We start from the raw sequence: 24,897 nt of genomic DNA, 5'->3' as shown, positions 1-24,897 counted from the left end.
TAGTGTGAATGATGCGCGGTGTATGTGGACAAGACCAACCAAAAGTAAACAGAACCACATCTAGTGCGCACTGGGGGCGGTCCACAGAGCACTCTAAGAAATAATACTTATTTACTGCATGATTAGCTACAGTCTATAAATAAATAAATATTGGGTAGTGCACCTTTAAAATGTTGAGTTGTGTAGTTGTGGCCAAATGAATGCACATTTTCGAATAATATTTCATGTGGGATGAATTTGAAAAGATTGTAGATTGTTGGTGATGTTATTACAGGCGAGAACAGTATGTTTGGGTACAAAACAGTGCCACTTCCAGTTGACACATTTGCATGGCGTGTTTGTGTGAATCTGTGTCATCCTCTAAGGGGAGCTATGACCTCGTACTTTGAGCTCAGCGTCCCAAAGTATCTCAGAGTTCTTGTTTTTGTTGAGGTTTTCCAGATGAACAGAAGTGTTCTTGTTGTTTTTATTTGTTGCCGTGGTGGTAATGGGGAGCGCTTTAAAAGGACATTGTGGTTTTTTGCCAGTTTTTGTTTTTGGCCGTGGGCAGCTGGACGTCCGCCTCCTCCTCACTGTCGTCTGATTCGCCGCTAGTGATGTCATCGTCCTCTTCTTCATCCTCATCATCATCATCCTCCTCTTCCTCCTCTGTGACGTCCTCTGCTGCCTCCTGTGGCCCTGCCAGGTTCTGAAAAGAAAACAATTGTTCAAATGGTCAAGCCCATGCTTTCATACTAGAACATACTGAGCTCCGCAAGGGCTCTGGGTGAAGAAATAAATAAAGAGAATCCCAAGAAATTATCATGCAATCCCATAAAAACTAACTTGTGATCCTGTCAAAGTACCTTGTGATCCCGCAAAAGTACCTTGTGATCCTGTAAAAGTACCTCATGATCCTATAAAAGTACTTCATGATCTTGTCATAGTACCTTGTGATCCTATAAAAGTACCTTGTGATCCTGTCAAAGTACCTTAAGGTCCTGTGAAAATACCTCGTGATCCTGTAAAAGCACCTCATGATCCTATAAAAGTGCTTCATGATCCTATAAAAGTACCTTGTGATCCCTTGGAAGCACCTCATGATCCTGTAAAAGTACCTCATAATCCTATAAAAGTGCCTCATAATCCTATAAAAGTACCTTGTGATCCCTTGCAAGCACCTCATGATCCTATAAAAGTACCTCATGATCCTGTAAAAATACCTTGTTATCCTATAAAAGTACTTTGTTATCCTATAAAAGTACCTTATGATCCTATAAAAGTACCTTGTGATCCTGTGAAACTTTCTTACACTGAATGAATGAAGAGGTAGCCAGGGAAAGAGAGAGGTGGTGTGTCTTTGGGTGGACAGTTCTATTGATTCAATGCTCACTTTCCTTGATCTATCTGCACCCTGTCTTTCTGCCCCGGTACTGACTCTTGTGCTGAGACCGGGTGGGTCAGATGTTTGTCCAGAGGAGGTGCGGGTCCTTATGTAGCCGCCTCACATGCCGATGGAGCACGCTGTGGGTAAAGCTCTGCACCCTCCACCACCTGACCTCCCCATGAGAGACTTTAGAGAGACTTATCCATGCGTTTGTCTCCAGTAGGTTAGACTACTGTAACGGTCTGCTCACTGGCCTCTCCAAACAAGAGGTAAGACAGTTGCAGTACATCCAGATCGTTGCTGCTCGGGTCCTGACTAGAACCAGGAAGTACGAGCACATAAGTCTTGAGCTCAGGTCTCTACACTGGCTCCTGTGGCTCAGAGAATAGACTTTAAGCACTTTGAATAACTTTGTGTACAACTTGTGCTATATAAGTAAACTTTCCTTGCCAAGTGTGCCCCCAGGACTGTGATGATAGCTGTGATGAAAACGCAGTGGTGATTCCAGGTTAACGAGTGTGTAATCTTAAAGTGTGTGCAAGAATAACTTTATATGTCACGCCTCAACCTGCCCCCCCCACTCTGCAGACGCCATCACCAGTAGTGTCCTATGTGCGGTCGATTTGTGTGTCAACGGCCAGTGAGCAGGGTGAGGCAGATGCGTTCTGTCATTTTCGTAGTAGGAGAGGAGGTGGGTCTCCCTGTCTACTCTTCACATTCAGTGCCCCTGTGACACACTCAGGCCATGGCTACACGAACCCAGATATTTTTATAAACGGATATTTCCTTCACGTCCAAAACATCACAGCCTGTTCCATTTTTATCCTAATCACTGTTGTTTATTCATCGCTTATTTTAGTCTATTTAATCTGTTATTACTGCATTCATGCATTCAGGAGCAGAAATTACAAAGGCAAAGGACTCATGAATGCTGCATACAGGCATCAAAAGTGAAGAGATTTCTGCCAGTAGACCACTAAACGAAAATGAGTTTGTGAAGTTATGACTCTGCCTATTACCAATTCCAAAGGGCAGCGCTGATTTTTATCGTTTATATATTATAAGGGTATTATAGAGCTTGGGTCTTTGTTGAAAAATGTATTTACCAGTGACCCAGCATCTTATAATCTCGTTTTAATGTCTCTACCGAAAACCAAAACAGAAATTCAACTATGACACAGCCTTAATAACTTCAGTTACAAAACAAACTGCAGAGGACATGTCCTAAAACATAATAAAATCCTATTTATGGCATGCGGGCTTGTAAGAACAATGCACCAGCTAGAAATACATCAAGGTTTTTATATGGAAACATGTAGGGAACACTACCAAGCCATGTTACGGGTAGAATCTGTGGAAAGGCGTCCTCCCTCACAGTAAAAATTGATGTTTTTAGGTATTTTTGAGCTATTAAAAACAGATGGAAAAAATGTTAGAAAAAGCTAGAGCTATATAGGTACTTTGGAACATCCCAGGCAAAACAATCCCATCTCCATAGTGACAAGCAGGCAGCAGACGACAACAGAAAAGTTACACAGTGCACCTTGAATCACTACAGAAGATAAAATGCCCTCACCTCCATGGGGTTGACAGTGATGTTGAGAGCCGCACTGTCCCACGTTAAGTCTGAGTCTTTGCTGCTCTCACTCAACCTGATCTCCTGCTGGTGCGTTATGTGGATGCGATAGATGCCGATGACCACAACCACCACCAGGGCGGCGATGCACATCACTATCACCACAGTGGCAGCGCTCGGGACACCTGGGGACAAGGGAAGAAGGAAGTTTTAACATCTACACTCAAATTGATTATGAGGAGCTGTGGTCTATTAAGTATGTGCTGATATTAGTCAATGTGATGAAACCCAGTATTTGAAGTACATTTATGGGTTAATCAGACATAGGCTCTGTTTACAGTAGCGCCCGGCAACCTCACTGTTAGCGTCACTACTTCCTGTCCAATTTTATCTCTGCGGGTGGATGTCACTGACAACATTTTGAACACTACACAAATAAAACGAATATTTCACAGGAGGACTCTTTGTTTGACTCTGTGTTTAGAAAGAGACATGTTTTGTGTCTCAATGCTAACGCTAATGCTAATTTTGAAGCATAATAAATGTTAAAACAACACCACAAACTGAAGTATTCTACATATACAAATAACTGAGTAGTCTTTATTTTAATGAATTTGAATTTGAATAGGTTGTTTACTTTATGTTTTCCAATTTTGATAAAAGAGACTGTTAGCTTTGAGACACACTGGAGCTAGCTCGAGTACTGCTGTGTACAGAGCGTATTGACAGTAAGATGAATAGCATTCTGCGTAATCTTGCATCATTGTTACCGGTAGTTGCTGCAGTCCTGCGGTAGAAAGTCAACCTTGAGAAACTTGCAGTACTTGACTGAACCTTGTAACAATAAATAATAATGCATTGGATTTATATAATGCCTTTCAAGACGCTTTGAACGGTATTATTCATTCTCTTCATACTCGGTAGTGGTGAGCACACTCATACTAAACAAAGTGGGTGAAGTATCTTGCCTAAGAAGACAACAACAGTATGCACTAGAGCTACTGCTGCCCCACTGTGACACCAAGTATTCCTCGTCGTCTCCCGTCCAGTACGAACCAGACCCAACCCTGTTTAGCTTCTGAGTATTAAAGGGCTTATATTACGCAAAATTAACTCTTGTAAGCCATATTATAATGTATCACCCCTCATCATAAACATACCCGGAGTTGTGTTTTGTTTCATTCACACTTGTTTGAGTAACCCTGCATTATTAGTCTACATCTCCAAAGCTCAAAATGCTCTGTTCCACCTTGTGATGTCATGTAATTTTCAAGTTAACAGCTACTTTAGTTCAGTAGAGATCGGCAATCCCAAGGCTGATATCTTCAAAAGGATTCTAAGGAAGATGTATGGAGTTTAAAAACAGTGGAGCACTTCCTGTATTACCACATGACATCACAAGGTGGATCAGAGTGTTGTCCGTTTGAGAGAAAAACTCAAAATACGCAGGGTTTGTGCACTAAACACAACTCCAGGTATGTTTCTGATGAGGAAACAACATCGTAGATCTGAAAATAGCGCAATATGAGCCCTTTAAACATTACGTGCTGTACCATGGCTAATAAACACATACATCCTTGCAGTAGTGACCTCAAAATCTCTAGTCATCTATAATAATTTAAACTCCGATCTTTATAAGAAAACACTTATTGGGTCAACTTAGGTCAAAAGTTGGACCTTACAAACCAGCGTACACTTTGACTCACGTCCAAGTTCACAAGTTTATTTAAAAAAAACACCCAAAACCTCCATAGTCATTCATTAAAATAACACTTCTTTAATTATTTCAAGGTATTATGAGATGTATTTAGCAGCGTCTAACCTCCCTCGCGAAATGTTGATTTGTGTCTCTCTGATGTTGCAGCCTGGTCCCTGTAGGTCCATGTTTAACTTTTGGAAAAATACTCAAAATTCCTCATACGGTTCAGTGGCGTTCCTTGAATCTAAACTGCACCAAAGCTTTGATCTTGCAGACTGTTAGCATGCGCTGACATCTCATCACTCTGCTTCTTCACATAAATAATTGGTTGAAAACACAAGTTGGGGGTCTATATTAGAGATTACACAGTTTATAATGCAGTGCTGTGGGAAGAATGAGAATGGTCTTGTGCCAAACTGATTTTAGTACAGCTACAAAGATCGAATCAAACAATCAGAGAGAAAAGACCTCTGCCAAGGCACTGACTGACCTTCACAAAATAAAACATGATTGGTGGTGGTTGGTGGTAGAAGTTAGAGTTGTATATATTTGTAGAGTCGCCAAAATTGTACAGAAATTGCTTATTTTTTTCGGTGGCTTTTCCAGACGCTCAGAGTTGCTTTACAATTTCATGCATTATTCATTCACTCGACACTCGGTGGTGGTAAACTACTATTGTTGACACAGTTGCCCTGGGGCAGACTGACATAAGCGAGGCTGCCAATCTGCGTCATCAACAACATTCACGCACCACACACCGCTTTCATACTAAGGTGAAGTGTCTTGCCTAAGCACATAATGACAATTTTTACCACTGGCGCCTCACTGTGTCACCTGGAATTTCACGTAATTTCCCATCCAAGTACAAACCAGGCCCGAATCTGACGAGATCAAGCTTTGACTAGGAGGTTTTGGCCATTTTGATTAAATAATGCCACTGTCTTTGTTATAAAAAAAGTCTTTTGACATGTGTAGTCCAATTAACAACCAATGAATATCAAAATTGTACTTTTTTATATCGGGTAGCTCTGTTGGTAAGGTGTTTGTCGAGTGATTGAAAGGTTGGTGGTTCAAGTCCCATTCTCGACATAAACATCACTGGTCGACAGGTGGGCGGTGCGATTCCAGCTCCCACAGATGAATCCTGTTGTTGTGTCCTTGGGCAAAACACTTAACCTACCTCTTGTGTATGAATGGGTGAGTGGTTCCTTGATGTAAAGTGCTTTGAGTAGCTTGAAGGTGGAAATCACTATATAAAAATCCGGCCATACCATAAAAGGTACATGTCTTACCTCAACCTGTGTGAACATTTCTGTTTATGGGCCTATCCTGACAAATACTATATCGACCTATCATTCAGTACATAACAGATGGAACAATTATTTTTGGGGTCAGTATTTATTGTGGGACCTTTTCTTTTCTTTGCACTAGTGGGAACAGTTTGGTTATTTTTCTGCACTATACGATTTGAGCTGTGGAAGGCTGAAATATGAACTTCTGTGACTCGTTATAAACTACTTAAGGTTTGCGTTCAGTTTTTTTTATTTGTTGCAGTTAGTATTTTTGTAACACTGTACATTTATGATAGTTTTTTGGTTTCAATCAGGGGCGGTTCCATACATTTTTGGTTTGAGAGCTGAGAGGGGCTAAGTTCTTCAATAGGGCTGCTCACTTAACATGTAAATTTGGAGTCTTATATGGATGTGAGCACACCCCTTCCCTCTACCATGTTTGCCTGCCTGTTTTACACCAGTTTTTTAATTTAGCTGGCACCTGTAGCCATTTATGAAAACTAGCATGGATTTTTTTTTTTTTTTGTAGCCTCATTTTAAACACACTCTGGTGGCCATTTGAACATTTTTATTTGATATAAGATGTGCTATGAAAGTAAGGCAAAAATCTCTGGAGGAGGTATGAGAGAGCATTGGGCATTCTAGGGCCCCCTCAAGCCCCCCCCTGGCTCCGCCCCTGCTTCTAGTATTATCGTTTAACCCAGGGGTGCCCAAACTCTTTTGACCGAGAGCCATATCTTGAAAAATATTTGACACAGAGGACCAGAGACCAGTGCTCAACACAGTGGATAATTCAGATGGTGCATTTAACATAGTTTGAATAAAGCTTGAAATATTAATATTAGGTCTGTATAACAATGTAATGTGGTGTTATATTGGTAGGATTACTCAAATTTGGCGTAAAAAGTACTGATCATGATCAACTGGGCCAGGTCAACTGAAGGCCTGAGGGCTAATACAAAGTGGTCTGAGGGCCGCATTTGGACACCTCTGGTTTAATCTCTATATTTACTTAAGTAATATACTGCACTTCAAAATGTGGTATTGTGACAGGCCTCCCTATTACTTATAAAAAAAATAAAATAATAATATTACTGTAGTGAAAAGTTTTAATCCAAGACATTTCTAAAGTAAGGTAAAAAAAAAAAAAAAAAAAAAAAAAATTAAAGTAAGTTTGTGAGATTATCATTATTTGGAATGTAACATCTGATTTATAATTTTAGTTTAGGACAAAGCATTTCAAAACCAAAATCTGGCACTTTCAAAGAATATGAAATTTTGAAGATAATAAATACAATTTGAAGGAGGAGATCAAGGTGGATAAAACTACTCAGAAAAGTATCATTTTAATAACTTTAAAACTTTACTCCACAGACTGTATAAAAAAGTGGACTAAGTGAGTGTGACGTCACCCGCAGCATTCAGCTCCAGCCAAATGAAGCTCATCGAGGCTACAATTTAGAGCCGAATTTAGAGCCAAAGTTCCATATTTGGAATTCCGACCGCGAGTATCATAGCAACCAAAGAGCCAATATTAATGTTCATATCTTGATTTATGGACAAAATAGCGAAAATAAAAGCGAAATAAAAATACCAGGATCATGCAGAGCGGGTAATATGAACATTTTAAGACCGAAATAAAGAGTCTGACAGCAGCAGTTGCAGAGAGAGGAGCCACAGTTTTTCAATAGAAAGTGAATTGGAGTCAGAGCAGCGCGCCCATGATCACTTCCTATTTGGAACACAGCAGCTAGCAGGTTAGCGATGTCCATTTATACATACGCAGCTTTACTCAGATAAATGCTCTTGAGTAAATGTAACTGTGTATAAACAGATTTAAATCGTTCCCTCAGCTTCACAAACGCAACTTCTCAACGTTAAATATGTTTGAATTTCAAATCAACAGAAAGAAATTATTTTAAGCTCTGGAAGCCTTTCTCCAGCTGTACTCAGGATTACTCAGTTTGTCCAAAGATGATCTGTTCTTTACTTTGCTCTGACCTCTTTTCACAGTCTTTTCTGCAGCTCTGAAGTCACAGCCTCTGAGTCGACTCCATCAGAGACACATGAATTATTCACACTGGAGTTTTAGATTAAAACTACGCCCTTACACCATGTTCTCTTCATTTCAGGTCACTGGTACAGCAGAGGAGGAGGGAGCGAGGGAGATAAGTAGAGGGGGGAGGAAGAGAGAGTGGAGAGAGGAGGGTGAAACATGGAGGGAGGGAGAAAGAGGGATAGAGAGTGAGGGGGGGACAGGGAGGGAGGGAGAAAGAGAGAAAGAAAGAGAGGGAGGGTGAAACAGGGAGGGAGGGGGAGAGAGGGATAGAGGGAGAAAGAGAGAAAGAAAGAAAGAGAGTGAGGGAGGGTGAAACATGGAGGGAGGGAGAAAGAGGGATAGAGAGTGAGGGGGGTGAAACAGGGAGGGAGGGAGAAAGAGAGAAAGAAAGAGAGGGAGGGTGAAACAGGGAGGGAGGGGGAGAGAGGGATAGAGGGAGAAAGAGAGAAAGAAAGAGAGTGCGGGAGGGTGAAACAGTGAGGGAGGGAGAAAGAGGGATAGAGAGTGAGGGGGGTGAAAAAGGGAGGGAGGGAGAAAGAAAGAACGTGAGGGAGAGGGAGGGTGAAAAAGGGAGGGAGGGGGAGAGAGGGATGGAGGGAGAAAGAGAGTGAGGGAGAGTGGAACGGGGAGGGAGGTGGAGAGAGGGAGGGAGAAAGAGAGAAAGAAAGAGAGTGAGGGGGGTGAAACAGGGAGGGAGGTGGAGAGAGCGAGAGAGAAAGAGAGTGAGGGGGTGAAACAGGGAGGGAGAGGAAGAGAAAGAAGGAGAAATGTAAAGACCTCCCTCTTTAAGAGAGAGAGAAAGAGAGGTAGATAGAGGGAGGGACGGAAGGGAGAGAGACAAAGGGAGAGAGGTAAAAGAGGAGAAAGAGAGTAAAAGAGTTAGGGAGGGAGACACAGGGAGAGAGGCAGGGGTCAGACATAGGTTAGGGAGGTAAAGAGTGAGAGAAAAAGAATGAGGGAAGGGGGAAGGGAGAAAGAAGAAGAAAGGTACCGAGATAGGGATAGAGAGAGAGAAAGAAAAATGGAGAGGGGGAGAGAGGAAGGGATAGAGAGAAAGCGAAACAGATGGAGGGAGGGAGGGAGGGAGGGAAGGGTGGGGAGAGACAGAGGGAGAGAGTTAAAAAAAGGAAAAAGAGAGTCAGGGAGGGAGACAGGGAGTGAGGCAGGGGTCAGAGACAGTTTAGGGGGGTAAAGAGTGAGAGAGAAAGAGAGAAAAAGAGTGAAAGAAAGAGGGAGGGAGAGGGCCAGGAAGAAAGAAGGAGAAAGGTAAAGATTGAGGGAGGGAGAAAGCGCGAACGATGGAGGATAGAAGGGAGGGAAGAACTGAGAGAGAGAAAGGGACAGAGGTACAAAAAGGAGGAAGAGAGTCAGGGAGATAGAGAGGGTGAGACAGAGAGGGAGAGAAACAGAGGTCAGAGACAGGTTAAGGAGATGAAGAGTGAAAGAGAGACAAGCAGCGAGGACAGAGGGAGAGAATGAAGGAGAGAGAGGGGGTCAGAGACAGGTTAGGGAGGTAAGCAGAGGGAGCACAAGTACAAGAAAAAGTTTGACAAATAATCCAAACTGAAACGTGTTTAAATATTAAAAAATATCGCAACAATGTACGACAGAAAATCAGTAAAAGTAAGTTTATATCCTCTGGAACGTTTGGACGAAGGTTACGGGGAACTCAAGACAAAAACAAATTACAGCACATCACATGTTACCCATTCGTTAGTTAAGTCTTGTTCATCCTTTATATTACACAAAATGCTCTGTTCCACCTTGTGATGTCATGAATTAGTAGTTTTCAAGATACCAGCGACCTTTAATCTTCAGTCCAGTAGAGATCGGCAATTCCAGGGCAGAAATGATCCAAACGATTCTAGTGAAGGTGTATGGATTTTTAAAACACAGTGGAGCACTTCCTGTATTACCACATGATGACATCACAAGGTGGAACAGAGTGTTTTCATTCTGGGAGAAAAACTGAAGCCTAAATATGCAGGGTTTGTGTGTTAAATGTGTGTGAATGAAACAAAAAAACACAACTCCAGGTCTGTTTGTGATGAGGAAACAACATTATAACATAGAAAAGAACAATAGCGTAATATAGGCCTGTTAAGGTTATTAAAAGTGCAGTGATTTTAAAGTGTCAGCAGGTCGTGGACTCACCGGAGCTGTGGCCCGGGTACATTTCGTTGGTGATGCTGGGATGATGGATCAGCTGCATGTACTGAGGAGGAGCCACCATGTGACTCACAGGATCTGGGCCCGTCTGCCCCGTCTGAGAACTGTGCAGGACGCTCGCCTACGGACAAGACACATGCACAGAGAATTATAATGCAGTCCAAGCACAGAGGGGGAGGGAGAAAGAGAGAGAGAGAGAATGAGGAAGACAGAGAGAGGGGAAGAGAAAGGAGAAAGGGACGGGGAGGAGACAAGGGGAGAAACAGAAAGAATTATAGTGCAATTTAAGCAGAGAGGGAGAGTGAGGGATGCAGGGCGAGGGAAAGAAGAAAGGGAGGAAGGAAGAGAGAGACAAAAAAGGAGAAAGAGAGAGAGATAATGGAGGAAGATAGAGAGAGGGGAAGAGAAAGGAGAAAGGGATGGGAGGAGAGAGGTAGAAATAGAAATAATTATAGTGCAATTTAAGCAGAGAGGGAGGGAGAAAGAGAGAGACAAAGAACAGATGAGGAGAGTGAAGGAATCAGGGACGGAGGAAGAGGGAGAGAGGGGAAGAGAAAGGAGAAAGGGACGGGGAGGAGAGAAGGGGAGAAACAGAAAGAATTACAGTGCAATTTAAGCAGAGAGAGAGAGTGAGGGATGCAGGGAGAGGGAAAGAAGAAAGTGAGGAAGGAAGAGAGAGACAAAAAAGGAGAAAGAGAGAGAGATAATGGAGGAAGATAGAGAGAGGGGAAGAGAAAAGAGAGAGGGATGGGGAGGAGAGAGGTAGAAATAGAAAGAATTATAGTGCAATTTAAGCAGAGAGAGAGTGAGTGAGGGATGCAGGGAGAGGGAAACAAGAAAGGGAGGAAGGAATAGAGGGACAAAAAACAGAAGGAGAATGAAGGAATCGGGAACGGAGGAAGAGGGAGAGAGGGGAAGAGAAAGGGACGGGGAGGAGAGAGGGGGAGAAACAGAAAGAATTACAGTGCAATTTAAGCAGAGAGAGAGAGAGGGATGCAGGGAGAGGGAAAGAAGAAAGGGAGAAAGGAAGAGAGAGACAAAAAAGGAGAAAGAGAGAGAGAGAATGGAGGAAGACAGAGAGAGGGGAAGAGAAAAGAGAGGGACGGGGAGGTGAAAGGGGGAGAAACAGGAAGAATTACAGTACAATTTAAGCAGAGAGAGAGGGAGAGATGCAGGGAGAGGGAAAGAACAAAGGGAGGAAGGAAGAGAGAGAGAGACAAAAACAGAGAGAGAGAGTGAGAGAATCAGGAACAGAGGAAGACAGAGAGAGGGGAAGAGAAAGGAGAGAGGAACGGGGAGAGGAACGGGGAGCAGAGAGAGGAGAAATAGAAAGAATTACAGTGCAATTTAAGCTGAGAGGGAGAAAGAAAGAAATATTCAAAAACAGAGAAAAAGACAGTGAGGGAGAGAGGGGGGAAAGGAAATGAGAAAAATTGGGTAGGGAGGGAGACAGAGAGGGAGGAGAGTGTGGGAAAGAGGGAGATAAATGGGGAAGGTAGAGAGAAAGAGACAGGGGAAGACAAGAGAGAGGGAGAAACAGAATATTAAAAAAATGAAATCATATCTGAAGGAGCGGCACAAGAAACACAAATGTTCAAATCATTTCATATTGTCGACATAAAGCTTTCATCACTTGTAGATTTACTCACAGTGAGAAGGGGAACCACAACTTTTACTCAACTTTTTAAAGTAAGAGTACAGTTACTTCAATAAATGATTAAGAAGGAGTAAAAGTATGCTGCTAGAAAAGTACTCTGAAATTTCTTTTAGTCACTCAACTTAAAGAGTTACTTAAATAAATGTAACTGAGTACTACCCACCTCTGAATGTAAGTGTGTATCTCTTTTAAAATATAATTAGCAAAACGGAAAGAAGCACAACTGTTTCTTTTTTAAATGGCCCATGAGTCTGGAATAAAGATGAATTAAGTGAATGGCAATACACAAACTAAACTGGATGCCCTCCCAGTCCCAACCTTTATTTATACAGGCTTGGGAGTGGTTCAAATACATCTGCAGCTTGAAACTCTTTAACATCAAACTCCCGCTGCCTTCTACACAAGAAAACACCATGATTACACTGTGATCAGGTATTGACTCAACCCCGATCCAATTTCTTCTTGGTTTTAGTCTGAAGAAAGCCTGTGAAATGGGGGGAAGATTAGCCGTTTTGTGTAGTGTTTAAGGAAAAAAGCTTTTGAAATAGTGGAAGTAAATAGCTTCTTTTGGTTGAGAAGTGAAGTAAACAGCTAGAAGTGCTTGGATACTGTTTTGACTGAACAGGTGCAGATAAACACATATAACTGGCAAGATTCAGAACTCAGAATTCAAAGTTCATTTTATAACTTTTTATTATTTATTTCTTATTCTTACGGATAATTCTAACAAAAATAATGAAAGTATTGATAAAAAATAAGGAATTCATTGGTAATAGAAACATTATTATAAAGGTGCAATGTGTAAATTTACTGGTGCTGCTGTGTCGTCCGCCTGTATCATGGAAATATTTGCCTGCTTTGACTGAAATGTTCCACTTTAGAGCATTAATAAATTTGTCTATCTTGTATTTATTGGATTACATGCCAAACAAACACATAAATATCAACACCTAATCCTTACAAAAAACCATAACTATAACAGTGTAACTTGTTTCCATAAAGTAAAAAAAATAAATCTATCTATATTTTTACATTTTTATTATTATGTATTATTTTTATTTATTTTATTATATTATTTCATTTTTTTAAATTTTATTTTTACTTTATTTTTTACATTTTTAAGATTTTTTATTTTAAAAACTTAAATATATTGAAAACGATCTGACTCTCCAAATCCTTGTGTCCCTCTCTTTTGACCCTCGCTGCCTCCTGTAGACCGCAGTCCCCCCACACTGACCTCCAAGGTGAACTCGTTGCTGGTGTAGCGTCCGTTGAGCTCGGAGCAGGTGAGTCTGAAGCGTCTCTCTGTGACGTGTGATGGCTGGAAGTTAAAGTAGCGTACCTCCCGGATCACCTGCTCGTAGTTCGACATGGAGTCCACACCTGAAGGAGAGACAGAGAGGGAGGAGGAATCAGAGGATGTTTGACAGAGTATGGAGTGTGGTCAAGGCAATCAAGGCAAGAAGTACTTATCCAATAAAACCTAAAATCATTGTGTGTGTTATTGTCCTCTGCAACGGAGGCAATGTGCTTGTACAACCGGAGAGGCCAGCAGGTTGTTTTAGAGGCTTGTGCATGTGTACTACGGACTACGACTCAAACGGTGCTGAATAAACCCCATGAAGGAATTGGACATCTGAGGAGAGTGTATGTGCAGAAGGAGACAACAACAGCGGCAACTTCCAACACAAGTCACTGAAATAACAGGCTTTATCTTCAAGTTTCTAATGACTAGATGTTAGTTAGAAATACAGTCATTTAATCAAACATGAGGTAGTTTCAGGGCTAGTTTATGTGAAATGGAGGTTCTAGACGGAGCAGTGGAGTGACAAGGACTGGAGAGGAGCCTGTCTGGTCCGTGCCCTGTATGTTTATGAAAAAGCGACAGTGCTGGATGATGGTATTACTGTGAAAAAAATTATGCTTTTTTTTTTTTTATGAACTGTATGCTTATATTGTGTGTATTGTGTAGACTAACATGGTGTGATGGAAACTATAAGTCTGTGTAACTGAAATGCATAACTAAACTGAAAAGTAACTGAAAGATAAGAAAAGTCATGTCTGTGTGGGAAGGAAACAGAGTGTTGTTCTCCTGATAAGCATGTTGGGAAAACTGCTGGGTTGAGTAAATGTGTCCAAATAAAAGGCTGCTGTGAGAAAGGGAGAGTGGAGAAGGTACAGAGAAGACATCGTGGAAGCAGTCTGCGTAGATTCTTGTCTGTGCTCTCTCCTCTCTGATCAGAGCAGAAGAAAAGTCTAACACTTGTCCTGAGTCTTTTTGGGTAAACAGCGCGTCGAGAACAGAGTTTTCTTGAAAATTAGACATTTGTGGAGGAACATGTGGCTGTTAAGGAGCTGCTCTGCTTCAAGGAAATACAGGACGTTTCTACAGGAAAGACATGTTTTTTCTTTTGCATCTGTGAGGTGAGTGTGAGCACTGTTCTAATGCAGTCTGACCAGTCTGACCAGTCTGACCAGTCTGAAATAACAATAGTATGGAAGGCTCTGATGCATAAAAGAGCTGTCAGAGTAGGACACACTACAAAACCTATTTCAGACAAAGGTGTCCATGTTATAGGTGGACTTACCATATATAGGCATGTCTCAGATGGACCTACTATATATAGACATGTCTTAGATGGACTTACCATATATGGACATCCCGGAGGTGGAGTTTGTTGCGTCCAGATGTTTCCCAGTGAGGACGCTCCGCTGCAGTTGTAGAGACTCTTGTTCCGCCCTGAGCTCTTCCCCCAAAACAAGCACATCGCAGTAGTCCAGGTTATGGATTATCTCCTCCAGTACCCCAGGACGACGCACTGTACCCACAGACAGACATACACAAAGTCCTGTGAGCTCTAGTTTTGTCAGTTTCTTAAAAAAAAGGATGATTAGTTCGCCCTCGGGTACAGCTAACCGGGATGCTAATCATTCAATCAATCAAACTTTATTTATAGAGCCCTTTACATTCAAGGGGACCAAAGTGCTTTCCAATAAAACCAACAGAATAGAAGAACATGCAAAACATTAAACAATGAAATAAAAGCAAATTGTACAAAGTGTCAGTGCATTACTAAGTGTTAAAAGCCAGTCTGAATAAATATGATTTGAGCCTGGATTCAAACAGGCCAAAGTCTGTGATTGTGACAAATCAGGGGGCGAATAAATAAACAAATAAACAACCTGAACAAATGGAGAGGATTCCATTAGGAGGAGCATCTGACGTACTATCAAACTGCATATTTATTGAGTTGGTTTATGGTTAATATCTCTGTAAGCGCTGGGTCTATCTGCGCGAAACAAAAACTAGCACAAAGGTCAATATCTTCTCTTTCAGCGCAAATAAACAAAAGTGAAAAAATCACAACAGCTTTAGAAAGTGGTGCATGATTTTTGTATTTCATTCAAACACAAACACTCCCATGGTTATACAGGCCCCTGTCCTCCATCTGAAATCATGACTTCATCAAATGTCACGTTCTGGGAAAGCCATATGATATACTGTGTGGATTTGTGTTTCATTATTTGATTTTTACTCTGCATTATGAAGCCACATGGAAGTATGGATGGGATGATAAACAATAATATTGTTTATCGTGATATAAAAGGTTGACAATAATCGTTTGTGGGAGATTTTATATAATCTTGATAATCACCAATTAAGATAATCATCATTATTTCAGAAAAAAAAACTACTTGTCCCTGATGTTCTTCAAGATCAATCTTGTGTTCACTGATAACAAAGTAAAGTACTATAACAGCTGTTTAAATATGGAACCTATTAATAATATAAAAAATTATAATTACTAATATCCAGAACATTTAATACTTTAATAATTATGGTGATATATTTGTTAATTGCAATTATTTTGGCCATGGCACCAAATTTCAGTATCGTCCCATGCCTAGTTCAAACATAATTTGTTTTATTAGATTTTTAGGAAGTTCATCTTGTCAAATGAGTTTTTACAAAAAATCTAAGTGTGAAATTCACCTTCTAAATCTGATGAAACTAATTATGTCTCACACAGTCCTGTGAGGTGATGCTGTTGAGATACTGCACAATACAAAAATACATCTAATTGAGATGAATTGCTGGATGCCAGATGGTGAGGTCTGCTCCTCCTCTTCAGGCTAATGAAGAACTACAAAGCTGTACAACTGAATATTCCCTCATATCACAGGTCTGTCCCATCACCAGAGCTCCAGACAGCTGCAGGAGCACCTCCTGCATCTCCTGCTTCTCTCTGGGGTATGGCCCTGTCTCTCTCCCTGTGCACTCCCTCGAGATGGAACCATTTACCGTCTCCCCAGAGGACGAGTGAGCAAAGGGACGTGTGGGGTCTTCCTCTTTCTTACTCTCTCTAATGGCAAACTATTCATCTAGTAATATAAGCGTAAGCTGGCCATACACATAGATTATGTTCATGTTCATACAGTTTTGTGCAGTGAAAAATTTTACAACAACAAATAATTTTCTTTGCAACAATGCAACAATAGATCAACTTAAACTTAAAAAACTAAACTACAAAATACAAACGGCACAAAACTTTTACTTGGCCAAACTGCATTAGTTCAACATAAGTGTCTTGCTGAACAAAATCTCAACAAAAAAGTAGCTCAAAGAAAAGAGGTTAAATGTGCACTATGTAACATTTCTGGTGGGGATCCATTACCTGCTGGTCTCCATAGAGATGTTATTGCTTTGCCTGGAATGTTCCACATTATGGATTAAAAGTTATCTTGAATTCACAGTAAAAGAAAAAATCAATTCTGACAACTGTACAAAAAGTTATTGAAGTGAAGATGTTTTGCTGAAGGCAAAGCTCCACCAGAAAAGCACACCTTTAAAGTAGTTTTTCCCTCCTTCCCTGTAACTAACTGTTGGTTAGATTGCACATGCACAGATTTAGAAAAAAAATAATTTTCTTGGTGGCAGTAAAATGTACAACGGAGTATAAGGGTCACTTAAATAAAATGCAGAATTATGCAGGCGCTACGAGAATAAAGTCGTAGCATTTCGACATTAAAGAAATAATTTTATGAGAAAAAAGTCATAGTATTACGTGAAAAAAGTCGGAATATTACGAGAATAAAGTCGTATTTTTATGAGAATATAGGCTGCTATGCGTGAATGAGTGACCAGTGCATTATGAAGAATTTGGAGCATTTTGCTCAGATATAGCAATTTCTCCCAAATCTGTCCGGTTTCTCCGACTAAACAAACTCAAATGCTTGCAGTGTCCCTTCTAAGTACTTCTGTACTTAGACTAGACTAGATTAGTACTGTACTACTGATGATAGTGCGGTGATGGTGGGCTAAAAGACACAGTATTTCATCGTGTGTAAACAAAATGCTCCAAATTCTCCATAACACACAACGCACTGGTCACTCATTCACACACAGCAGCCTATATTCTCATAAAAATACAACTTTATTCTCGTAATATTATGAGTTTTTTTTCTGGCTGCAACTTTATTCTCATAAAATTACAACTTGAATGTTGAAATACTACAACTTTATTCTCGTAGTGCCCGCATATTTTTTTAAATTTATTTAAGTGACCCTTATACTCCTTCGTAAAAATGTAAATTACACTGCATATTGTCTTGTGGGAGTAGAAAGCAGCATTTCCGGTATATTCTGTCTTATATTGTTTGAAAAAGCATAAATCAAGATCTGAAACTAGCACTGTCCGAAGTACAAATTTACTTGGGACAGCGCTAGTTTATTTGCTACTACGTAGCAAATATAATAGAAATGTACTGCGATGCTATGGGGACTCTAGTGTGTGGGTGGCTCAGAAATACATTCAAATGGAAAATCCAGTCGGGAAAAATCTCTTGCCGAGCGTAATAATCCATAAATGACCCAGAATGGAAGTGGTTTTACAAAACACCATGAGCTAAAGACTTGGTGACATTGGCAGTGGTTAAAGTTATCATAATAAAGTCGTTTGAGTGCGAGTTGAGCTGCTTAATAACACAAATGACTGACACAGCGAGACAATAGATCAGAGCAGAACGCCAGCCAGATTAACAGGGATTCACCAAAAAGAAATAATTTGATTTATTGGGAATCCTTTAAGCCTCGAGAGGGCACACAATCTGCTCATTATAAAACTCCATTGCAACTGCTTGGGTCCACCACACACACAGACGCTCGGAGACACAGTTTTTCCATCTCCTACCATTTTTTTCCCGTTTCACTTTCTTTGCAGGCTCTGGCTAATCTGTGGATCCCAGCTGCAGTCTATTTCAACAGGAGAAAGAGCTGAAAGCAATGCCCTCTCTTTCTCTCTTCTATACCTCTGCATTAGCCACAATGGAGGGCTAAAACATCACCGCTAGCACTGGGTTTGGGATTGTTAGTTGGCTAAAAGAGTTTGGTTCTAGCTCCATCTGTCCTGGTCAGATTGGCAAAGGCAAAACATATAAAATGCATTTACTTGTTAGTTCCACATTGAAAATATACAGTATGAACAGGAATGTATTATGTTATATGTTAATATAATATAAATGGTAAATGGTCATGTTTTTGTATAGCGCTTTTATACCTTCAAGGCACTTTCTTTCTTCTTTCTTTTGTCAGGGACCATGTACAAATTCAGTATTATTACAAAAAGAAAAGAGGATTTGCACCAGATTTAGTTACTTCTACTTTCCATGTCCCTGGGCAGGTGAACACACATTAAAAATACATGTTTAATTACAATTACATTATAAGACTCAGGTCATCATTAACACTACAAAGTACATTTCCCAGTGTAAAAAATCCCTCTAACTAAGAAACTCCTCTCAAACTTTTTCGAGTCCGCCATTTTTTCTTCCTCGCTTCACTTTAGCAAGTGGATACTACACGTCTCAATTAAGTAGTAGGTTCACAATTTCAACTATATTTCATGTATAAATGTGCTAGACTTGATGAGCAAGGCATATTTCTTCATTTACCTTGTAATATTTAAGACGTATTAAGTGGTTATATCGAGCCTGCGCAAGGTGTGGATGGGCTAGCTAGTTTTGGAGGAGAAAAAATTCTAACAATTTGAAAATGATTCCAAATGGATAATTATATTGTAAGGATTTACATTGACTGCGTAACCTTCACGTATTACCACCAAAAATAAGCTTTTATTCTCCGTTCAACTAATCTTATTACTAACAGTGACCAGGTATTAGATGGAGACAAATGCTGCCACGTTAACGTTCCTCGATGGAAAGTGCTTTGAGTGACTATACTCACATACTCGAGTCCTACTTCTGTCTGTCCTGGTCAGATTGGCAAATGCTTAAGGAATGTAGATTAAAATACATGCAATTATTCAACACTGAGAAATAGACACAGGGGAACATTATGTTACTCAAAAAGAATAAAAACATCTTCATAAAGTTGCTAGAAAATTTTGCGATCAGATGTAAAAAAAAAAAAAAAAGAAAGTGCATTACTGTCCAGATGTGCCTGCAAACTTTGTGTAAAACCTATGTAACTTTTGTGGTATAAGGTCTGCCATTTTCTTGTCTCCAGACGTTATTGCTCTGCCTAAAATGTTCCAGAATGTAGAATTAAACTGATCAGTCTCCATGGAGAAAAGCAGATGTCACTAAAGTCACAGTTATTTACACACAGAGTAGGGTTAGACTCTGTGGATCCCAGCCGCAGTTTATTCCAGCAGGAGGAAGACCTGAAAGCAGCGCCTCTCTCTTTCTCTCTTTTATACCTCTGCATTAGCCTCAACGCGGGGCTAAAACATCACCGCCAGCACTGGGTTTGGGATTGTTAGTCAGCTAAAAGAGTTCAGTTTTATGTGCCATCTTTGTTTTTCCCTGTCACCTCTGTATAAAAACACTATGGAACTTTTCTGGTAGAGGGTCAGCCGCCTGCTTGTTATTGCCTGAAAATTCTCGGAGGTTTGACGACGCAATCCCTCGCTGATCCCTTGCCACCTGTCTATCAGCCAAACACAGCCTGCAAACTTTGTGTAAACACTTCTCTGCAACTTGCTTGTCTTGTCTAAAATGCTTCACAATATGGCATTACACTTATGTATCTCAAGGGTGAGGTCAGGTCTGCGGAGAGGTGACATCACTCCCTGTAAGAACGCATGTTTGTTAATGTATTTTTGATAGAAACATCTGTAATTGAATAAGAAAGAACAGAACGGAAAGGTTTAATGCCATACCGTGGAACATTGCAGGCAAAGCAAGAACACACACTGACATAAGTTTCCACAGAGAAAGTTACACAGTGCAGCTTTAAATTTGTAGTGTTATATTAAAAGAGCGTGGCAAGTTTGAAGTGCTATTAATTTATTGTATTTATCAATTCAATTTCAATTTATTTTTGCAAAGCCCAAAATCACAACAGTAGTCACCTCTTAGGGCTGAACATGAGGATTGATTTAACCAACAGAACGTTAGAGAATCAACAATGAAAGAGAAACAGACACGCAAATTAATCAATGGAAGACAAGAAAATGGATATCATTTTGTAATTATTATCAAAAATGATTAAAAGTCCTATAGTTATGTTACCTCATTAAAAATATACCCAGAGTTGTGTTTTGTTTTTTGTTTTTTTCATTCACACATGTTTGAGTAATCCTGCATTATTAGTCTCTCTACATCTCCAAAGCTAAAAATGCTCTGTCCCACCTTGTGATGTCACATAGTGGTAGTTTTCAAGTTATCACCTGCCTTTTACCATTTGTTGAGTAGAGATTGGCTATTCCAGGGCTGAAATCATCCAAATGATTTTAGTCAAGGTGTATGGAGTTTAAAAACACCATGGAGCACTTCCTGTATCACCAGATGACATCACAAGGTGCGTTTTCAAAGGTGTGTTTTCAGTTTGAGAGAAGAACTCAGTCTAAATATGTAGGATTTTTGTGTTAAACATGTGTGAATGAAACAAAACACAACTCAAGCTATGTTTGTGATGAGGAAATGACATTATAACATAGATCAGAAAATATCTACTATGAGCCCTTTAAAATAATCTCTGACAAGGCCAAACTGTATTCACAAAAGGACTGAGAAATAGCTGTGTAATAATGTGATAGAAAAGTGACTCCAAGAAATGATTTTTAAGTCTTTAGGGTCTTTCAGGTAAGAAACTGTACACCTTCACCACTCAAAACTGCAGCACATTTTAAAGTAGTTACAAGTAGTTTAAACTAAGTACAAAAGTGACTGAAACTTAAGGGAACCGTTTAAAGTTAGACTAAGACATAAGCTCCATGGAGGAATATTCAAAAGTAGTACAAAGAACAGGGTTGATAATGGCAGGACTTGTGTCTGTGTTTTTTTTTTGTTTTTTTTTTTTGGTTTCCGTGTCGACAGAGGCACAGATGAAAGAATGGCAGCAGGAGTTGATTGGAGGTTTGGTAAGGAGTTATATAACCTCTCACTTTCCATATTGTCTCTGCAGGATGTGGAGTCTATGGAGCTCCACAATAACCGCTCGCTAAATTTGTTACTCGTTTTTTCCGTTGACTTTCTGAAAAAAATGTTCACGCTCAGGGCTAATCAGCTCTGTGGAAACTAATGACCTGTGACTGTATTTAAAATCTGTTTCTGACATTGTATAAATTGCTAAGTTATTAAAGCATTTCACAGAATCTTGAGTTTTAAATGTGTTTTTTGGACTTAAAGAAGACCTACTGTGCTTGTGTCTGCTCTATATTTATAATCTATGACACCTGTGGATTATTAGGTCATAAATTGCACATTTTATATCGCAATATTCATCTAAAATGACTTAATAAAAGAAACATGTCCGCTGACTTCCGTGTTAAAAAACTTCGGCGGCAAATGGGAGCAAATGTCATCCCAGTAAAGTGTCGGCTTCTCCTATAGATAGCTGCAGATCACGCTAGCGAGTGGCGTGCCAAAATGACTATGCAACGCTGCCGAATCCTACTCGTATCACCGATTAAGAAAATAAAACGAAGTAAGTATGTCACAGTGGGTGTGTGCCGGTGGCGGTGAAAACGGGAGTTGACCGGCAATATGGTGTCTTGAAAATAAGTGATTAAAGATTGATCAAACATGCACAAATCACTCCAAATACAACTTCAGAGGGTAAATGAGAAGAAAACAACTCTAACACAGTTAAAAGCTCTGAAAAGACGATTTTGCAGAATAGGTCTGCCTTAACACAACTGCGTTTTGCATATTAGTTACCACATATCTGATTACCCTGTGCAATGTCGTTGAACTCTTATATTTACTTATATATACTAATATTTGAACTGTCTATGGGAAAAATGGAAAATGTACTTTCTGGAGCCAGAGTGGACTTGGAAGAGCAGACTTGGAAGTGGGCGGGACTGTTGAGCTCCACATGTAACACTACAATGAGATTTAGGATTAAAACCTGAGCCCAGTTTAGTCTTAATTTAGACTTGGTCCTGGTCTAGTTCTTGATCAGTTCCAGGTTTAGTCCCAGTTTTGATGTGGGTCATTTAGCCTGAGTGATATTTTGCAGTGACATCACGCTGGGGTTCTACATAAATCTCTATGGTAGAATATGCAGCAGTTAAGACAGAGACACGTTGCACACATTAGCAAACACTGCAAAATGAGTTTTGAGATAGTCTGAAAACTCAAGGAAAAATTCAAAATGGATTTAAACAACACATTTTCAGGAGTTATTTTGTGATCAAAACGAGCATTCATGGGCCTGTTAAGGTGTTTAATTATAAACAAAAAAGTGAGAGTGACTAACTGAAAAACTGTTGGCTAATGCTAGCTAGCTTGTGACTAAAATATTATATGAGATGGATTTTTTTAACCGCACAAACCAGCTCACCTGCTCAACTTTTTCTGGAGAGCCACCTTTTAGCTTTAATTCCATACAAATGGGCTTTAAAAACACAGTGTTTTCTGTTTCAGAGAAGAACAGAGCCTAAATATTCAGGGTTTGTATGTTAAACGTGTGAATGAAAAACACAACTCTAGGTATGTTTGTGATGATGAAAAAACATTATAACATAGAACAGAACATAGTGTAATATGGGCCCTTTAAACTGCGAAACTCACCTTGAATTTAAGCCTAATGATGCATTATGTTCCTCAGTGGACACATCGGACAGCAGAGGGATCTAGGAGGCCCTGTCACATGAATGGGATGTGGCCCGGGTCTTACCTGCGTGGTGCTGCGTGGGGTTGTCTGTCTTCTTCACTGTGCTGATGATGTGCAGATCCTGGAAGAGCGCGATGCCCCCTGGTGCCCGGAGGTCGGAGGCGGGCCAGCTCAGCCTCTCCACTCCTGTGATGGTGATCCGAGGTTCGCTGGGCTGCAGAACCATCACCACGGCATCGATGTCCGGGATCGAGATGCACGTGTCCTCTCCAAAACACCTGAGACAACAGAGGGCATCATGGGAAATGTAGGACTAACTGGGTTATAGCATGGATCTATTAAAATAACTGGATAGGGTACTGCTGCTTAGAGCCATCTTGAGTTGAATTCTACAACGAAAAAATCTCTCCTGCTCAGAAAGGATTTTTCTCCTATGCCCAGTGTAATCACAAACTGCTTGTGTTCGGCTGACAGGGGCTGACAGGGGCTGACAGGGGCTGACAGGGGCTGACAGGGGCTGACAGGGGCTGACAGGGGCTGACAGGGACTGACAGGTCACCTACAACTTTCACAAAGGTCGAATTTTGTGGCGATTTTAACCTATTTTGAGATCATAAACTTTTTTCTCAGCTCAAAGTCCGCCTGTTGTCTTAAAAACACTTTTTAATCGTTAGCTTTGGCTACGCTCTATGTCTGCTCTAGCTAAGCTCAAGCATTGATTGGTTAGAGCGGTCACGTGGCACGACATGGGCGAGCGATGTGAATGAGCCCAATTGTTGTAAATGAGCCACAGATTTGGTTCAGAAGTGCCCTAGAAGCATAAACATTACCATTTATGATTCGAAATGCATTTATTATTCCCTCGCCTCCTTCGCGGCTGCTCTGTTCCGCTCACTCTCATTGTGCAAAGGCTCATGGGAAGTAGCTCAATTGTGCATGGTCCATGGGCAGGGCAGGCCCGGATGTACTCAGCTGCTAAAGGCTAAACTCACGGCATGCGTCATTGAGGACGGCCCACTCCACTGACTTCAACTCCATATTTAGACCCTGGTACTTGGGTTATACATTTAATAAGACTGTGAAGGTGAAATCAGGAAAAAAAACCCTACTCAAACATTAACACAACTTGACATAATTTTATGGAGATGGCACCTCACCTGAGTAATTCCAGGGAAACAGAAAGTACTTCAGAACACTCTCCATGGAGATAGACGTGTTTAATGCCACTGTTGGTTATATAGATACGTAATAATATATAGATCTAAAGGAACAACATTTCCATAAAAACAAGCAGGCCCTCCTCAAGCACAAATAAGGTCAGGTCAGTCAGGTTTGTGGAGAAGCAAGCCCTCGCACACTAAGATGCACGCTTTTTCTAAAGTTTCAGCGTAATAAAAAAAGGGTTGATTTTTCTGGCTGAAAAACTGATCTCTATATTTTTATTCAAATTGATATCCGTCTGGTCCCCACGTCCTCCGTTACATCTTAAGCCATGACCGTCCAATCAGATTTTCTTTTTTTCAGTGGCACATGTGAAATGAAGGAGCTCATTGGTCACTTATGATTTACAAATAAAATCACATTCCTCTCACCTCAGATTAACACATTTAACCTCAGAGCGTAGTGCTTTGGTAATTAATTCTGCAGAAATCCGCCATATTTTTCCTCCATTTTTTCCAATACGGATGGATGCGTGTCCCTGATTGGCTAATCCACCTGTCAATCCACCTGTCAATAATACCAATATGGTACAGAGCTATCAGATGCTACCCTCGTGGGTATCATCTGATAGCGACTATACTGTATTTATTCTGATATCTGTTGCATATGTCTCGCACTTTAATAACTTGTAATTTGCACTATGTATTGAAAATTTTGCACACTTGTATGTTGTCTTTTGTATTGCACTTTTTATATGCAAATTGTTTTTTAATGTTTGTGACATCAAGGACTACAGACAGAAATTAGCATTTTGCTAAATCTGGTGCAGCCATCT

General features: G+C 40.4%; 1 protein-coding gene across 1 annotated transcript in view; it reads right to left on the bottom strand.

Moving 5' to 3' along the window:
• Window positions 1-232: 232 nt before the first annotated feature.
• The window catches only part of LOC117379870 (calsyntenin-2-like), a 463,825-nt gene continuing 439,160 nt past the window's right edge, over window positions 233-24,897 (bottom strand). The window contains exons 12-17 of the mRNA XM_055225785.1: window positions 22,965-23,179; window positions 14,467-14,637; window positions 13,056-13,201; window positions 10,147-10,282; window positions 2,943-3,127; window positions 233-688 (exon numbers count right to left, since the gene is read on the bottom strand). Coding sequence (XP_055081760.1) covers window positions 500-688; window positions 2,943-3,127; window positions 10,147-10,282; window positions 13,056-13,201; window positions 14,467-14,637; window positions 22,965-23,179 — 1,042 coding nt within the window. The 3' untranslated portion in view covers window positions 233-499. The remainder of the gene's footprint in view (window positions 689-2,942; window positions 3,128-10,146; window positions 10,283-13,055; window positions 13,202-14,466; window positions 14,638-22,964; window positions 23,180-24,897) is intronic.

The sequence above is a fragment of the Periophthalmus magnuspinnatus genome, chromosome 13 (assembly GCF_009829125.3).
Source record: "Periophthalmus magnuspinnatus isolate fPerMag1 chromosome 13, fPerMag1.2.pri, whole genome shotgun sequence".
NCBI classification, from domain to species: domain Eukaryota; kingdom Metazoa; phylum Chordata; class Actinopteri; order Gobiiformes; family Gobiidae; genus Periophthalmus; species Periophthalmus magnuspinnatus.
This window is presented reverse-complemented; position numbering and strand designations above follow the sequence as displayed.